The sequence below is a fragment of the Salvelinus alpinus genome, chromosome 6 (assembly GCF_045679555.1).
Source record: "Salvelinus alpinus chromosome 6, SLU_Salpinus.1, whole genome shotgun sequence".
In the NCBI taxonomy this organism is placed as follows: Eukaryota; Metazoa; Chordata; class Actinopteri; order Salmoniformes; family Salmonidae; genus Salvelinus; species Salvelinus alpinus.
Genome location: NC_092091.1, coordinates 68,159,163 through 68,177,737, shown reverse-complemented (window position 1 = coordinate 68,177,737; position 18,575 = coordinate 68,159,163). Strand labels below are relative to the sequence as shown.

Here is an 18,575-nt window from a genome sequence, read left to right as displayed (position 1 = left end):
AGAAATGAATAATGTGTCCCTGAACAAAGGGGGGGGGGGGGGGTCAAAATCAAAAGTAACAGTCAGTATCTGGTGTGGCCACCAGCTGCATTAAATTCTGCAGTGCATCTCCTCCTCATGGACTACACCAGATTTGCCAGTTCTTGCTGTGAGATGTTACCCCACTTCCACCAAGGCACCTGCAAGTTCCCGGACATTTCTGGGGGGGAATGGCCCTAGCCCTCACCCTCCGATCTAATAGGTCCCAGACATGCTCAATAGGATTGAGATCCGGGCTCTTCGCTGTCCATGGCCTGTCTTGCAGGAAATCACGCACAGAACGAGAGGTATGGCTGGTGGCATTGTCATGCTGGAGGGTCATGTCAGGATGAGCCTGCAGGAAGAGTACCACATGAGGGAGGAGGATGTTGAGATCGCCTGCAATGACAACAAGCTCAGTCCGATGATGCTGTGACACACGGCCCCAGACCATGACGGACCCTCCACCTCCAAATTGACCCCGCTCCAGAGTACAGGCCTCGGTGTAACGCTCATTCCTTCGACGATAAACGCGAATCTGACCATCACCCCTGGTGAGACAAAACCGTGACTCGTCAGTGAAGAGCACTTTTTGCCAGTCCTGTCTGGTCCAGCGACAGTGGGTTTGTGCCCGTAGGCAATGTTGATGCTGGTGATGTCTGGTGAGGACCTGCCTTACAACAGGCCTACAAGCCCTCAGTCCAGCCTCTCTCAGCCTATTGCGGACAGTCTGAGCACTGATGGAGGGATTGTACGTTCCTGGTGTAACTCGGGCAGTTGTTGTTGCCATCGTGTACCTGTTCCGCAGGTGTGATGTTCGGATGTACCGATCATGTGCAGGTGTTGTTACATGTGGTCTGCCACTGCGAGGACGATCAGCTGTCCGTCCTGTCTCCCTGTAGCGCTGTCTTAGGCGTCTCACTGTACAGACATTGCAATGTATTGCCCTGGCCACATCTGCAGTCCTCATGCCTCCTTGCAGCATGCCTAAGGCACGTTCACGCAGATGAGCAGGGACCCTGGGCATCTTTCTTTTGGTGTTTTTCAGAGTCAGTAGAACGGCCTCTTTAGTGTCCTAAGTTTTCATAACTGTGACCTTAATTGCCTACCGTCTATAAGCTGTTAGTGTCTTAACGTCCGTTCCACAGGTGCATGTTCATTAATTGTTTATGGGTCATTGAAAAAGCATGGGAAACAGTGTTTAAACCCTTTACAATGAAGATCTGTGAAGTTATTTGGATTAACTCTGAAGTTTTCGATTATTAGTAGGCACAGTCTCTAATGATGACATTTTATAGCCGTAGGCTTGTTGTAGAGCCGGTTTATTCTTGGACAGCTCCAAAGCCACAACACTGTCTCACCATAACCGGTTCTACAAGCCTCATAACGACCCTCGATATTATCAAAGCACTCCCTTTTCTCCAAACATAAACCAGTTTTATCCAACAGTGTTTTAGAAATGACTTAGTTCTCTCAGACTCTGCTTAAGTGATCATCTGAGCTGTATCTTTCTTGCTCCTGTTACCTTTGTCGTTCTGCCCCTGAGCAAGGCAGTTAACCCACTGTTCCCCGGGTGCCGAAGACGTGGATGTCGATTAAGGCAGCCCCCCGCACCTCTCTGATTCAGAGGGGTTGGGTTAAATGTGAAAGACACATTTCAGTTGAATACATTCAGTTGGACAACTGACTAGGTATCCCCCTTAGACGTGTGAACACACAGTGTATGCAGTTGCAGACAGTGGGTGTGATAGCATTTCTTAAAGCAAAAGACCGGCATTTGACTTCCCCAGATATTTGCTCCACACTTTTTTACTCATGGGAATATCACTAACTAGCCACATTCAACTGACCGTTTACATTATGTGGTGCACAGTATACAGGCTATTCTGACAAAACTATGTCGAAAGAAAGATCCATCATACTTAATTATCTCTATTTCTTGAACTGCACTGTTGGTTAAGGGCTTGTAAGTAAGCATTTCACGGTAAAGTCTACACCCGTTATATTCGGTGCATGTGACAAATCAAATTTGATTTGATATTTACAGCTGCTCAGTACTTAAACGTATTTACTGAAGATTGATAGTTACCGGTTCAACTTTGCATAGACGGGTCAAGCCTACAGCTATCTTCCAGTGTCACTCTGTCTGAACCCTCTTGACACTGGAACACATGGGAAAGCAGATCCATTCTCCAGCTCTGATAATCACTCTTTGTTTGAGGTTGAATTTCATTCAATCCATTCGTGGGCAAAGTGCTGAAATGTTACAATTGGTGCACAGATTAAACAAAGATTCCTTAGATACTCAAGCACCCACAAACTCTCGTCATGTTGCCCATCAAATCTGGGAAAGAATAGCTTGTATGAATAAAACATGTCTATAAAGTCTATTCCAAGTTCTTTTGGGATGTGTTTTGTGTATAGTACAAGCAACCATTTTGTCTTTACCACATACCGAATGTTTACTTTCATTATTTATGACAAAACCGCTAACTAGTCAAATACAACTGACTGTTAAGACACAGTACCAGTCAAAGTTTGGACACACCTGCTCATTCAAGGGTTTTTCTTTATTTTTACTATTGTATACTGTCTTAACAGTCAATTCTATTTGGCTAGTGAAGACATCAAAACTATGAAATAACACATATGGAATCATGTAGTAACCAAAAAAGTGTTAAACAAATCAAAATATATTTTATATTTGAGATTCTTCAAAGTAGCCAACCTTTGCCTTGATGACAGTTTCGCACACTCTTGGCATTCTCTCAACCAGCTTCACCTGGAATGTTTTTCCAACAGTCGAAGGAGTTCGCACTTTTGCTGAGCATTTGTTGGCTGCTTTTCCTTCACTCTGCGGTCCACCTCTCCTTCAAGACTGTTGGAAAAACATTCCAGGTGAAGCTGGTTGAGAGAATGCCAAGAGTGTGCAAAGCTATCATCAAGGTTACTACATGATTCCAAATGTGTTATTTCATAGTTTTGATGTCTTCACGAGCCAAATACAATTGACTGTTAAGATAGTTGTGGTGGGCCTCCCCAGTGGCGCAGTGGTCGAAGGCTGTGCCACTAGAGATCCTGGTTCAAGTCCAGGCTCTGTCGCAGCCGGCCACGACCGGGAGACCCATGGGGCGGCGCACAATTGGCCCAGCGTCGTCCGGGTGAGGGGAGGGTTTGGCCGGCAGGGATGTTTTTGTCCCATTGCGCACTAGCGACTCCTGTGGCGGGCCGTGCGCAGTGCACGCCGACACAGTCGCCAGGTGTAGGGTGTTTCCTCCAACACATTGGTGTGGCTGGCTTCCGGGTTAAGCGGGCATTGTGTCAAGAAGCAGTGTAGCTTCGCTGGGTTGTGTTTCGGAGGACGCACAGCTCTCGACCTTCGCCTCTCCTGAGTCCGTACGGGAGTTGCAACGATGGGACAAGACTAACTACCAATTGGATACCACAAAATTGGGGAGAAAAGGGGGTACAATTAAATAAATAAATGTAAAAAAGGAAGTTGTGGTGATCATGTGTTCTTCTGCCAAATTCTCTGTTGACAAAATTGTACGCTCTCATCTCTGGGTAACCTCAGGTCACATGGTTGAGGGCTTCTGACATCATGAGGACAGACAGTAGAGAGGGTGATTATGGGAATGTGCCATCATGATGCACTATAGGCCCTGTTCAAATGCTGTAGAAATGCTATATTAGGTTATCACTGATCTCACAACATTGGATAGGTGACAACATGGGTTCCTTTAGATACAGCACTGTAGCTTTCACCCACCCAGTCACATCAGATCAGTGATATTTGAGAGAAGGAAGGGAGGGAATGACACATTTCTAAAGTATTCAAGCAGGGCCCATGCCAAGCTACGACGTGGCTCTGATGTGAACTTTGACCAAGTCAGATGGGATGAGGCAGGCTATCAGGGCGGGGCTTCTGACACCAACTAGGGGTGGTGAAATGGGTGGTGCCAGTGAACAGTGTGATAGACGTGCTGCTGTGTGTTTGCGCATGCCACTGAGCTCCATTAGCCAGTTGGCATCCACAGATCGATCAGCAGGATGTTTGCCACTTTCCCTGTCCTTTCAGACATTAGTTACTTTTCACAATGAGGGAATATTGGCATACATAGAGCCTGGAGTTTTTCCCCAGTGAGGTCGGTTACTTAGTCAGGAAAGACTCCTGGAGTTTATTATAATTAGGACCAGGAGTTTTCCTGACCAGGTTACCCAATCAACTTCAGGGCCCAGAGACATAAAGGGAAATCTCAAAAGTCCATTCCTTAGGTAGACCTCCTCCCATTCACTCACCACCACGACCACCTCAAAACATTAGAGGGAAGTGATGCAAGCAGTGGTGAAGCAGATTGGAGGTTCCAGTCCCCAGATTTCCCCCTTCAATGTTCACTTCCCACCCCATTCCTTCCTTTTGAGAATGAGGCAAGGAGAGAAAACGCGAGGAGATAGAACGCGAGGAGCCCTACTATAAAATCAGGAAATAACTTTTAAGACCTCTCCCCCAAAGTTGAGTTTCTCTCTCTCACCTCCGCATGCAGTCCAGGGCTCGTATGAAGTAATCCTTGTTGAGCTGGTGCTCGTCTCTCAGCAGGGCACACTGCTCTAGGGTTACAGACATCGACGTCCTGTCTTTGGCACTTTTACAGCTGGTGAACCTGATCCCGTTCAGCCGCCGGCAGATCTGGACCGAGGGACAAGCAGAGAAAAACACCTCAATAACGTAAACAAAAACAAACTATTTTAAACATAATGCATAACTGAAAACTACTCTGACTGTGAGGTAGAATTGGGAAGAAAAGTACCCTGGAAACTCCATCGGGAATTCAATGAAAACATGTTTTTGTTCTTCTAAAAATAATTTTCACTTCAAAAGTGAAAGTGCACTACTTTCTATGCAGCTGCTTATATGATGTTTCCCAGACTACATTCCTTTTCAGGCGCAGCTAATTCCAGAGACCAGGGAGGGAAAGAGAAGGAAGCTCATAGTTACAACCAGAACAGATCTGCTTTCATTTTCCAAAGACTGTCTGAAGTCCCTGGATATACCAGAGGAATCATTAGCCAAATACCAGAGGAATAATTAGCTTGAAAGGAATGTGTGTGTTCAACCTTTACTCCTTTATCAATAGTGTTATTAGTCATGTGTGTGTGGGGTTCCAGATTGGTTTGGCTGGATACAGTTTATGATATAAATCGGTCACGTGTAACTTCCATTGCTGCTCTATGCCTACCTATGTGATTAGGTAATCGGATGCCCATTCTCTGGGAGATTTCCCCTAAATGATCAGGGTTATTTGGAGCCTTGCATGGTCTTCTGCCAGATGTCGAATATGTTTATGAAGTCTTCATTGTAGCAGGTGCATTGCATTCACAAGTTCAAAACTTCTCCTCAGGGCACCAATGTATCAACCTCCATAAGTAGGGACATTAGCAGGCTGACAAGTTTGCATGAACGACGTCAAGCCAGACGTGTAAGAATGGATCCACTTTTTATGCATCTTATGCTATCCTCACCGTTCCAGCGAGCCACAGTATCTCCACATTCTTTCTCTTCTTCGTCACTACATTCTGGCCCAGGGTTCCAAGTAAATCTTTCAAGTCCGTCTGGGTCTGAAAACATGGCAGACCTGTGAAAGGAAACGAAACGCGAGTTGGCTTTGGTTGGTTCATTTGGCTGCTCGACAGAGCTGTAACAGGAAGGAGTTGTGTGTGTGTGTGTGTGTGTATTCATGCGACAGGCAGGATGCAGGTATTGATAAGATAAAGATACGGTACACTGACAACGAGAATGAGGACATCTGTGGAAACTACTGACAGATGGATGAAAGGAGCTGTTGTGTGGAACAACAACAATAACATCATCACAAACGTAGATCTCTGTGGTCGTGTATCTGTCTGCAAATCTGACCCACATGGTTGTATTTTACAGGACCTGAATCGATGGTAGACGGGAAATGGAAATACCGGTGTGTGTGTGTGTGTGTGTGTGTGTGTGTTGGACTGTAAAATAAAGACACATTGTATCTTCTGTCTGTAATAAAACTACACTGAGTGTACAAAACATTATGAACACCTGCTCTTTCCATGACATAGACTGACCAGGTGAATCCAGGTGAAAGCTATGATCCCTTATTGATGTCACTTGTTAAATCCACTTCAACCAGTGTAGATGAAGGGGAGGAGACAGGTTAAAGAAGGATTTCTAAGCCTTGAGACAATTGAGACATGGATGGTGTATGTGTGCCATTCAGAGGGTGAATGGGCAAGACAAAATATTAAAGTGCCTTTGAACGGGGCATGGAATTATGTGCCAGGCACACCGGTTTGTGTCAAGAACAGGAAGGTTTCAACAGTTTCCTGTGTAAATCAAGAATGGTCCACCACCCAAATGACATCCAGCCAACTTGAACACCTGTGGGAAGCATTAGAGTCAACATTGGCCAGCATCCCTGAGGAACGCTTTCGACACCTTGTTGAGTCCATGCCCGACCAATTGAAGCTGTTCTGAGGGCAAAAGGCGGGAAGTGCAATTCAATATTAGGAAGATGTTCTTAATGTTTTGTACACTCAGTGTATGTTGCTTATTCACAAATGGGCATGGATCGTCGTTACAATATACAGAACTCATTTTCTTCTGTGGGATGAAGTCAAAATGTGTTCAATAAAAAAGCAAGATGGATACTATTGCATGATGATAGATGACATTTATATACTTCTGATGTTTTGATGTTGAAGTGGCAGTTGATGCACTTACATTCTGATGGCACCTTATCCCTTAGTGATTTGTAATAACTGTCTAAAATCTCAAAGTTCCTCTGGTTTATCCTCTCTTGCAAAGAGATGTCTCCGAATCTGTACAGGGAGAATGAGAACATGAAAGGACAAGTTAATCTGTACAGGGAAAATGAGAACATGAAAGGACAAATTAATCTGTACAGGGAGAAAGAGAACCTGAAAGGACAAGTTAATCTGTACAGGGAGAAAGAGAACCTGAAAGGACAAGTTAATCTGTACAGGGAGAAAGAGAACCTGAAAGGACAAGTTAATCTGTACAGGGAGAAAGAGAACCTGAAAGGACAAGTTAATCTGTACAGGGAGAAAGAGAACCTGAAAGGACAAGTTAATCTGTACAGGGAGAAAGAGAACCTGAAAGGACAAGTTAATCTGTACAGGGAGAAAGAGAACCTGAAAGGACAAGTTCATCTGTACAGGGAGAAAGAGAACCTGAAAGGACAAGTTAATCTGTACAGGGAGAAAGAGAACCTGAAAGGACAAGTTAATCTGTACAGGGAGAAAGAGAACCTGAAAGGACAAGTTAATCTGTACAGGGAGAAAGAGAACCTGAAAGGACAAATTAATCTGTACAGGGAGAAAGAGAACCTGAAAGGACAAGTTAATCTGTACAGGGAGAAAGAGAACCTGAAAGGACAAATTAATCTGTACAGGGAGAAAGAGAACCTGAAAGGACAAGTTAATCTGTACAGGGAGAAAGAGAACCTGAAAGGACAAGTTAATCAGTACAGGGAGAAAGAGAACCTGAAAGGACAAGTTAATCTGTACAGGGAGAAAGAGAACCTGAAAGGACAAGTTAATCTGTACAGGGAGAAAGAGAACCTGAAAGGACAAGTTAATCTGTACAGGGAGAAAGAGAACCTGAAAGGACAAGTTCATCTGTACAGGGAGAAAGAGAACCTGAAAGGACAAGTTCATCTGTACAGGGAGAAAGAGAACCTGAAAGGACAAGTTAATCTGTACAGGGAGAAAGAGAACCTGAAAGGACAAGTTAATCTGTACAGGGAGAAAGAGAACCTGAAAGGACAAATTAATCTGTACAGGGAGAAAGAGAACCTGAAAGGACAAGTTAATCTGTACAGGGAGAAAGAGAACCTGAAAGGACAAGTTAATCTGTACAGGGAAAATGAGAACATGAAAGGACAAGTTCATCTGTACAGGGAGAAAGAGAACCTGAAAGGACAAGTTAATCTGTACAGGGAGAAAGAGAGAACAAGTCTACAGTAAACATGTTGTCCCCCACGAATGACAGAGCGCTCCTTCTTATGTCAGTTAGTGACAATTATTATATCATTTCATTTTAAGTACCGTAGTGATATAGGTCGTTATCGGAGATATGCTTGTTCAAAGTTGGGGGAAAAAAGTCTAATTAGCAGAAAAACCAATGTGCGGAGCTTATAGGTCCTTATGAGAAACGTGTTGGTCAAAAGGTCTACACCTGTTGTATTCGGCGCACGTGACAAATAAACTTTGATTTGATTTGATGAGAGGCTGCATATATGAATCACATTTTATGACGGAACAGGAGACATGCTTGTTCAGTTTGGAATGTCAGTTGATTACCATAGCACCCCCCGTTACGGCAATCAGTGTGACTTTGTAAATGCCTATCACCCAAGTGTGAGATATCACGTGTGAGGAATGTCCTAATGGATGGAGACAGATCCACAGACCCCTCCACAATGAAAGTACAAGTTACGGGTCAGTGAGACTGATCGTGTGCATTCCAGAAGTGACGTAGGTCTGGCAGTCTTGAAATGATTGCAATAAATGACCACTAACACTGGTTCTTTCTGAATGTGAGCCTTAGGCCACGATATCCTGTCTCAAACCAGGCTTACTGGCTGGATAGAAACAATCCTATTCGATGCTCCAAAGGCGATAACATTACACTGGGTGACAATGACCTTGGGAGTATGATGGGAAATGACTCTATAGACAACATCATCTCATCCAAAACAAATGTTTTTTCTCCCATAGCGTGTAACCGAAGAAACTAAGGGATCAGTAAAGGCTGGTTGACTGAACTTCTACTTCAGTCAAAATGGCACTTAATCATGAACTGATGTCAATGGGAGAATAAGTGAACATTTGGAACTAAAGTGGAAGATATGATTCGCCCGTAAAAGAGCAAAGTGTTCCGGTACCTGTCTGCTATTGTCTGCTGTTCATTGATTCCCACGTTGAAGAGCACCGGGTAAACCTGCAACGCCTTGCCCTCTTTGATCTCATGGGGTAACGTCTGGAAGACCAGCCGCGGTAATGGCACTTCTACAGTATAATGGTCGCTGGAGGGAGTTAGGCGGGAGGGAGAGAGGGAGAGGAAGGGAGAATGGGAGGACGGGAAAGAGAGAGAGAGTTGGAGGTATGAAGGAAGTTAGGAAGGAACGAAGGAAGGAAGGAGAGAGGCAGGGAGGGAGGAGCGAAGCGTGAAAGAGAAAGTGTAAACAGAGATTTGATATGCGTGGACATCAAAGCATCACATATCAACTATGAAGCACTTTTAACGCTTCAAATCTGAGCACAAGCCTGAACAGAGGCTTGGTGGAGTCTCAAGTTACAGTAAGTAGGATGGCGCAATGTCCACACAACTTTCACTGGGCCTTGACATGGCACTGATTAGCTTGGTCTGATAGTCATATAATACTATGTATCACCCATCTGACAGGTTTACAGCACGTCAGCATTAAGAGAAATGTGTTGCAACTCCCGTTACTGAGATACAGGATCAGTTGTTTAAACAAACACAGTCAGGCTTAAGTGGAATATTTTCAAATAATGATACAAGTCACGACCAATCAAATACATGTGTTTTATTATTACAATCGACTTGAAGTAGATTAGCCTGGATAACTGGAAATGTCTCACTGTAAGTCATGTGGAAGCTAACCTATTCATTTTTGTCAGATGGAAAATAAATGTTTTTAAGGACTTTTCAACCCTGGTTACCTCCCAAATTCGCTGCAGTATGTCTACTGCTTTCGGAATAAGTAGACTACAATCTACACCCCCTCAATCAGTAGGTAGAATTGGTGAAATAGGAAAAGCTTAATCTCGGTTAACCCAGAACTATAGTCTCATGTAATCGGTCAGCTGCTCGATTAAGTTCTGGGTCCATACGTGTTAAGAGAAGAGATGCTAGAACGAGGAGCGGAACCAGAACGAGGAGCTCCACCCTCTCTATTTGCAGGTTACAGGCCATATTTAATTTTTTTACATTTTCCTCCCCAATTTCGTGGTATCCAATTGGTAGTAGTTACAGACTTGTCTCATCGCTGCAACTCCCGGGAGAGGCGAAGGTCGAGAGCCATGCGTCCTCCGAAACACAACCCAACCAAGCCGCACTGCTTCTTGACACAGTGCACATCCAACCCGGAAGCCAGTCGCACCAATGTGTCGGAGGAAACACCGTACACCTGGCGACCTGGTCAGCGTGCACTGCGCCCGGCCCGCCACAGGAGTCACTAGTGCGCAATGAGACAAGGATATCCCTGCCGGCCAAACCCTCCCCAACCCGGATGAGGCTGGGCCAATTGTGCGCCGCCCCATGGGCCTCCCGGTGCGACAGAGCCTGGGCTTGAACCCAGGATCTCTGTTGGCACAGCTAGCACTGCGATGCAGTGCTTTAGACTACTGCGCCACCCGGGAGGCGCACTCCCCTTTCTAAATTTGAAAGATGCTAACACCTGCGAAATCGTGATTTGTCCAAATAACCAGTGACGAAAAACCCAAACACAGGAACTACTGCTACTCATTATCCCACCCATCCCATTTCTTCCCAACAGATTATACGGTACCAGTTATGTTTACGGAGATCTGTCCAAGAGAGAATAGGAAAAGCTATACACCTGATACACCTGATAAAACAATTTGCCAAGTTGGATCAATAATAATGTATTACTCTGTATTACAGTATGATATGATGTATGAAGTCCCCAAGCTGATCTCTAAAAAAAAAAACTATTTCACACTATGTAATCTCCCATGTAATGACAAAATCACTGGTTAAAGGATGTTGGGTAATAGAGTCTCACCGCCTGCCGATGACTACAGGTTGCAGGTCACAGGGGTCGTCTGTCTTGGCCTGGGTGATCTTGAAGGCCACCCGGTGCAGGTCTGAGATGCCCACCTCCATGTCCTCCAGCATGCCAATCTCCTCACCTGTAACAGCAACACCAATTAGTAAATTAGAGGTTACTTCCTGTTCACTTGAAGTAGACAATCTGTTCTGGTCATACTAGGAGAAATACACTGGGCAACAAAACGGGCAATAGGGCCCAGTTGCATAAAACACCTTAAGTTAATTTTCCCCTTATCATTTCCCTTAAAAAGTTTCCTTAACTTTAAGTCAGTTGCACAAATAATTTTAAGGTGAGTTCCCCCTTAAATTAAGTGAAAAGTTAAGGGTGCCCATGAGGTCCCATAACTGCTTCATTCAGTATGGATATCAATGTAAACAGCAGTTAGGGAGGTGATTGTTGCTTAAATCTGCCCTGGTTACGAAAGGAAAACATCAACCAGCTAGCTACTTAGCTAAACAATGGAAGATTAACAATTCATAGCTACAAACCTAGCTGGCTAGTTAGCTAGATACTCTGTAAACTAGCTTGAAGTACTAGAAAGTAATATAAACAAGTTCAGAAGAAAGTAACTACGTGAAAAGTGGTTTATTATCTTCTGAGGCATTTAAAAAAAATCTTGTCTTGATCGTAGAAGTTCTATCTCTTTGATGAGACTTTTAGTCAATGAATCAGGCCGTCTCCATGGTAACCAGATAATCTTTCTGCAGTACATGCCTTCAAACTATCCCTTACAAAAATGTACCATGCTACCACTACGGTATTTTCATTCATAACCATGGTAATCCTATTGTATTTTCACTAATACCATGGTACAGTCTTAATCTCGGAAATGTACCATGGTTTTAGCCTTGAAGTATGATGGTACTACCATGAAATTACCATTGTACCTAAATATGACCATGGTATTGCATAATTTATACCATGGTATAGATCTGAATCATGGAAATGTACCATGGTTTTAGCTTTGAAGTATGATGGTACTGCCATGCACCTAAAAAACACCATGGTATTGCCTAATTTATACAATGGTATAGATGTGGATCATGTAAATATAATGGTTTTAAACTGCATTACACATTCTATCATGGTAATGCACAATTATGACAAATGGTACAAACAATTATCAAATGGTACCATTTTTATTAATTGTGCGTTACTGTATTAAAGCATGTTATACAACTTCCTGTACTCTTTGTTAGTCTTGAAGGACCTTTCAAATTGGGTAATCCTTTAGGTAAAAGTTACCCTTAGACACAGATCTCGGATGAGCTTACCTTCCCTCAATCCTAAACTCCACTGTTAGGGGTGGAAATGCAAAAACAGACCTTAGATCAGTGTGTAAGACAGTTGACCTTTGACCCTACTAGAGTACTCACTGTAGGTGCTTAGCAGGCTTTCGAACTGTGCCACCAGGCCCACTAGGTGGAGCTGCCTGAGGAAGCCCTTATCCTCCATCCCTGCGTACAGCCTCATGACGAAACCACACGCCAACGCAGCTAGCTGTACACACACACACACACACACAGGGTTCAATCAAAAAGCAACATGGCACATCGTCAGGGTTCAATCAAAAAGCAAAATGGCACACTACATAATTTATTCACATCATCCATTTATATTATTATCTCTGTATCCAGTTGGGCAAAGAGCAAGGCATTCACACTAGGGCAGTCCCCGCCCCCAAAAACCTTGGTCGACCAAAAGTAATCTGTTCTTTCAACCAATCAATTGGTCTACACTTTTTTTTACATGCATTTTTCCATATAAAGACACACCCTATGTGTTTCAATAAAATCAACTATATGCATTGAGCTTGTCTGATGCTTTAAGCTTACTGTTTGATTAAATAACACACAAATTATTCAAGAGGGAGCCTGAGATCTAGATAACCAGTAGAAAAAAAAACTTAACCATTCTCCTCTCGCTCCTGCTGGATTTCGCAGATTCGTCCGTTACTCTCCTGAAGTTGCCGGTAATAAGCTACATGAGGAGTCTGCAACCTTTCTCATGTGGAATGCCAATTTATCTTACCCTTTCTACTGATCTGTGTGCCAGTTATAGTTATTCTATGCACATTTACGTGGAAGACTTTCATTTAATTTATAATAATGTCTTCATTGCAGCCTGCAGATAGAAAATATCATGATAAAAAAAAATCCTATAAATCACATTGGCTATGCATTGCCTGTCTGCAACGAACTTGAAACATTGTATCAACTATTAACTTGGTCTGGCTGGAAAGCTAATGCTAGGGAACTTGCAACATTGTATAAAATATTCTGGGGCCCTTAGCGTTTCCAGTGAGCTCGAGACAGACACAGCTGTAGGGTATTTGCGCACGGGATAAGATGCAGTGCTTGACTTGGGCAGGAGCTCACCGGAGCTGAGTAGCAGCACCTAGAATGTTCTAATGCTTGCAAATATTGTGTCAAAAGTATTGTGGAGCTCCTGCACCTAAATATAAAACAGTACCAGCACCCAAAATGAGTACCGGAACCTATTTAAGTCCAAGTCAAGCACTGATAAGGAGTAATCAGGTAGACCTATTTTATGATGTTTCCACTGGATCAGAGCATGACATTTTTCCCTTTCACGCTGAGTGGTTACCAAAAAGTAAAAAAGATTTTTCAAATAGATTGAGGAACTTTTGTCATTCTCAACGGATGTAAAACAAAAAAAAGACTGTTTGCTTGCTGTTTGAGGTGAAGAAAACGTTACTTTGAGAAGCTCCACAGCTCATTAGGGGTGGTGTATTAAGCCAATCAGAAATACTATCAGATCCCCAAACGTGCACATTTATATGCCTACATTTGCAGGCGTATATACTTCTATGCACAATCAGATGCGCGTCCTTACTCAACATTGACAGGAACGCTCCAAACAAAAGACAATGAATAAATTGAATTGACAAAACTGTTCAATGGAATGAAATAAACCAAAAGGTGTTTCTCACAAGTGTAGCATAGGTTGTGCGCTCTGCAAACAATGTGTCCACTCCGACAATGAGAACAGGAAGACTGGAATAATAATATATTGGAAACATTAACAGAAATTACCATAACCAAACAAACTTTGTATTTTAGAAATGATAGGAATTAATGATGGTAAATGTACTACTGGTGATATATGTAATGAAACGGGATATAGACTAACTACCAACCGTAAACAATTCACACAATGAAGTTGTGAAAAATGAATGTGCACAAATTGGCGGGAGAGAGCTCATTCTGGAGAGAGAAGTGCATTGTGCATCTGGGTGCTGCATGGTCAATCCGACGTCTGCATTGGCCATGCAGAAATTACGCTGATATGGCCTCTGCAGAAGTCAGGGCATTCATACTTCTTGCGCTTCACAGAGTAGTGAAGAGCTGTTGTGAAGGAAGTTGTCAAGGAAGTGAGTTTGTGTTTATACAGGATGTACCGGCCCAAACTACCGTCAACCAATCATGTCAATGCAGAGCTATACAGAGCCCTCTGCATCGAGGTGCATGGCGATGTGGTACAGAGCTCAATTTGGCATCTGCATGCCTCTGGAGGCTCCATAATAGCCTCACACCTTCCATATGGAGCCTCCGACCACATTTTCAGATCAAACATAAATTGGCTTTTAGTCTAGGCCTTCGGAATGGATTAGTCCACTGAGATGGGCACAATTATATTTGTCTTTGTGTAATTACTGAAACCCTTGGCCAAAAATAAATGCAGAGGTCCATGTCATTCCAGTCAACTAATGGGGGTCAGCCCTAATTCACACAAAAGCCTACCGCCCAACTGTGGACTGAGTTGACCCCCTGCTGCAGAGATTATGTATGGAACATTATGACAATCTAAGGCATTATCAGCTGATAAAAGACTTGTTTATCTAGGTCACAAGGTAATTCAAACCATCTCTGAATGTAATTTTCCTGCAAGTAGTCTGAGCTGCTGCCAGATCAGTTTCAAAGACTTGCTGGATCACTTCCAATTACTGCATGTGCTCGGGTTAGGAGCAGTGTTTCAGTAGAAACATAGTCAGTGAAATGTTAACTAATCTCTTGTGTAAATTATGTAAACAAACACATGCCGTTGAATGGTGGTTTGATACTGTACATCATAACTAGCTTCCTAACAGCTGAAAAACGTTGGCATTGGTTAAAGAGCCTTGACAGGACAAATCAATTGCAACAAATATCTATAGGCTGTTTCCAAAGTGGAGTCCTCATTTCACAGACGGCCACCTACCGCCTGGCTGAAGACCACATCCCTCCTCTGCTTGAGGAACAGTCCCTGGGGGATGCTGCAGGCCGCCTCCTGCAGCAGGACGAAGGTCATGGCCCTCCTGGCCCGCACCACCACCTCCGCGACGCACTCCTTCAACCTCACCACCAGGGGGCAGAGCTGCTCCCGCCAATCCCCTTCTGCAACATACAGAGAGACATGACAGGAGAAGACATGAGAACCATATATGACACAGTTTATGTTGGAATCTGTGTGTGTCCTGATGTGTCCTGATTTCTCTACATCTTTAGTTGTGCTGATTAAGGAGCCTAGAAATGCATCCGCCTTAAAGACGATGAGAATTGTTGATGAAAATGTTAAGTTGCCATCCTGAACAATGTTTCAAAACTCCAGTTACAGTATGTTCTCCAAGGACTGAAAACCCTTTCAGTGGTTTGTTTAAATGTTTGAGAAATGTTTTGCAGCTGTTTGCAGCTCTAACATCTAATTTAGTTACATATTTCTTACAAGATAGACCTTTGTTTGTTCATAGTTTAGATAGTTTGGACAGTTTGTTTAGCTTCTAGGGTCTCCAATATAGAAACAATTGTGGATTCAAAACGTATCTGAAGCAAACATATATCAAAAATCAGTGGGGTCAAGGCAGGGGTCAAGGCAGAAAGTCCATCCAGATTTAGTCACTGAGGTTTGAGAATGTAGTGGTCAAGTGGAGTGAACCCAAGAGGCTGGTGTTTCATAATGACTGTTGGATACTGCAGTAGGAACCCAAGAGGCTGGTGTTTCATAATGACTGTTGGATACTGCAGTAGGAGCCCAAGAGGCTGGTGTTTCATAATGACTGTTGGATACTGCAGTAGGAACCCAAGAGGCTGGTGTTTCATAATGACTGTTGGATACTGCAGTAGGAACCCAAGAGGCTGGTGTTTCTAATGACTGTTGATACTGCAGTAGGAACCCAAGAGGCTGGTGTTTCATAATGACTGTTGGATACTGCAGTAGGAACCCAAGAGGCTGGTGTTTCATAATGACTGTTGGATACTGCAGTAGGAACCCAAGAGGCTGGTGTTTCATAATGACTGTTGGATACTGCAGTAGGAACCCAAGAGGCTGGTGTTTCATAATGACTGTTGGATACTGCAGTAGGAACCCAAGAGGCTGGTGTTTCATAATGACTGTTGGATACTGCAGTAGGAACAATGACATCAAGTGGTTTGTGATGATCAGTTGGTAGAGCAGGGTGCTTTCAATGCCAGGGTTGTGGGTTTGATTCCCACCCGGGACCAGTACAAATGGTGCTTTCAATGCCAGGGTTGTGGGTTTGATTCCCACGGGGGACCAGTACAAATGGTGCTTGCAATGTCAGGGTTGTGGGTTTGATTCCCACGGGGGACCAGTACAAATGGTGCTTGCAATGCCAGGGTTGTGGGTTTGATTCCCACGGGGGACCAGTACAAATGGTGCTTGCAATGCCAGGGTTATGGGTTCGATTCCCACGGGGGACCAGCACAAAAAAGTATGAAAATGGATGCACTCACTACTGTAAGTTGTTCTGGATAAGAGAGTCATTAAAATGGAAAAGGAATGAATAGACAGTTTCAGTTTTTACATAGAAATAAGTTGCATTTGCAAAGTATTTAAAGAAACTGGAAAACATACAGTACTGTGCAGAAGTTTTAGCAGATGTGAAATAATGCTGTAAAGTAAGAATGCTTTCAAAAATAGGCATGTTAATAGATTATATTTATCAATTAACAAAATGCAAAGTGAGTGAACAGAAGAAAAATCTACATCAAATCAATATTTGGTGTGACCACCCTTTGCCTTCAAAACAGCATCAAATATTCTAGGTACACTTGCACAGTTTTTTTTCATAAAAAAATGTTACCTCCTTTTTCTCCCCAATTTCATGGTATCCAATTAGTAGTAGTTACTGTCTTGTCTCATCGCTGCAACTCCCGTACGGAATCGGGAGAGGCGAAGGTCGAAACACAACCCAACCAAGCCGCACTGCTTCTTGACACAACGCACATCCAGCCGCACCAATGTGTCGGAGGAAACATCGTACACCTAGCGACCTGGTCAGCGTGCACTGCGCCCAGCCCGCCACAGGAGTCGCTAGTGCGAGATGAGACAAGGATATCCCTGCCGGCCAACCCCTCCCTAACCCGGACAATGCTGGGCCAATTGTGCGTCACCCCATGAGCCTCCCGGTTGCGGCCGACTGTAGCAGAGCCTGGGCTCGAACCCAGAATCTCTGGTGGCACAGCGATGCAGTGCCTTAGACCACTGCGCCACCCGGGAGGCCCTCACTTGCACACAGTTTGATAGAACTCGGCAGGTAGGTTGGCCCAAACATCTTGCAGAACTAACCACAGTTCTTTTAGGCAGCCTCAGGTGCTTCTCTCTCTTCATGTAATCCCAGACAGACTCGATGATGTTGAGATCAGGGCTCTGTGGGGGCCATACCATCACTTCCAGGACTCCTTGTTCTTCTTTACGCTGAAGATAGTTCTTAATGACTTTCGCTGTATGTTTGGGTTCGTTGTCATGCTCCAGAATAAATTTGGGGCCAATCAGATGCCTCCCTGATGGTATTGCATGGTGGATAAGTATCTGCCTGTACTTCTCAGCATTGAGGAGACCATTAATTATGACCAAATCCCAAATTATCCCAACTCCATTTGCAGAAATGCAGCCCCAAACTTGCAAGGAACCTCCACCATGCTTCACTGTTGCCTGCAGACACTCATTTGTGTACCGCTCTCCAGCCCTTCGGCGAACAAACTGCCTTCTGCTACAGCCAAATATTTGACCGTCCAGAGCACCTGCTGCCATTTTTCTGCACCCCAGTTCCTGTGTTTTCGTGCATAGTTGAGTCGCTTGGCCTTGTTTCCACGTCGGAGGTATGGCCTTTTGGCCGCAAGTCTTCGATGAAGGCCACTTCTGCCCAGACTTCTCTGGACAGTAGATGGGTGTACCAGGGTCCCACTGTTTTCTTACAATTCTGAGCTGATGGCACTGCTGGACGTCTTCCGTTTGCGAAGGGAAGTAAGCATGATGTGTCTTTCATCTGCTGCGGAATGCGGAAGACACATTTCAGTTGAATGCATTCAGTTGTACAACTGACGAGGTATCCCCCTTTCTTCCGTGGCTCCAATGCTGTGACGAAGCCTACATGTGATGGTGTGAGGAACACCATTGTGGAAAAACTTTTAATATAGTTTTTTTCCACTGACTGCTTATGCCAACAAAAGCCAGGAAAAGCTAATCAAATCTCTTTAATCCCACACTCCCCCTCACCTTTCTTGCTCCCTTTCTCCCCCTCTCTTTCACTCAGAAACGAAAACAAGTACGCACACACACACACACCTCCTCCACCCCCACACAAAGCAGATTGAAAAAAGCTTAGCACTCAACATCTGGGTTCCCCTTGCCAAATAAATCATGCCTTATCTCGCT

At 44.0% G+C, this 18,575-nt stretch overlaps 1 protein-coding gene across 12 annotated transcripts in view; it reads right to left on the bottom strand.

The window, feature by feature from the left end:
* Positions 1-18,575, bottom strand: part of inpp4b (inositol polyphosphate-4-phosphatase type II B) — a 213,152-nt gene that overhangs the window by 8,008 nt on the left and 186,569 nt on the right. For 7 of the 12 annotated variants that reach the window (XM_071407530.1, XM_071407531.1, XM_071407537.1 and 4 more), the window contains 7 exons: positions 15,120-15,295; positions 12,275-12,398; positions 10,851-10,977; positions 8,964-9,104; positions 6,779-6,876; positions 5,539-5,651; positions 4,551-4,705 (listed from right to left, as the gene is read on the bottom strand). In XM_071407530.1, coding sequence (XP_071263631.1) covers positions 4,551-4,705; positions 5,539-5,651; positions 6,779-6,876; positions 8,964-9,104; positions 10,851-10,977; positions 12,275-12,398; positions 15,120-15,295 — 934 coding nt within the window. Of the gene's footprint in view, positions 1-2,747; positions 2,897-4,550; positions 4,706-5,255; positions 5,652-6,778; positions 6,877-8,963; positions 9,105-10,850; positions 10,978-12,274; positions 12,399-15,119; positions 15,296-18,575 lie in introns of those variants that run through there. The other 5 variants (XR_011675685.1, XR_011675686.1, XM_071407532.1 and 2 more) reach the window with 4 other exon arrangements.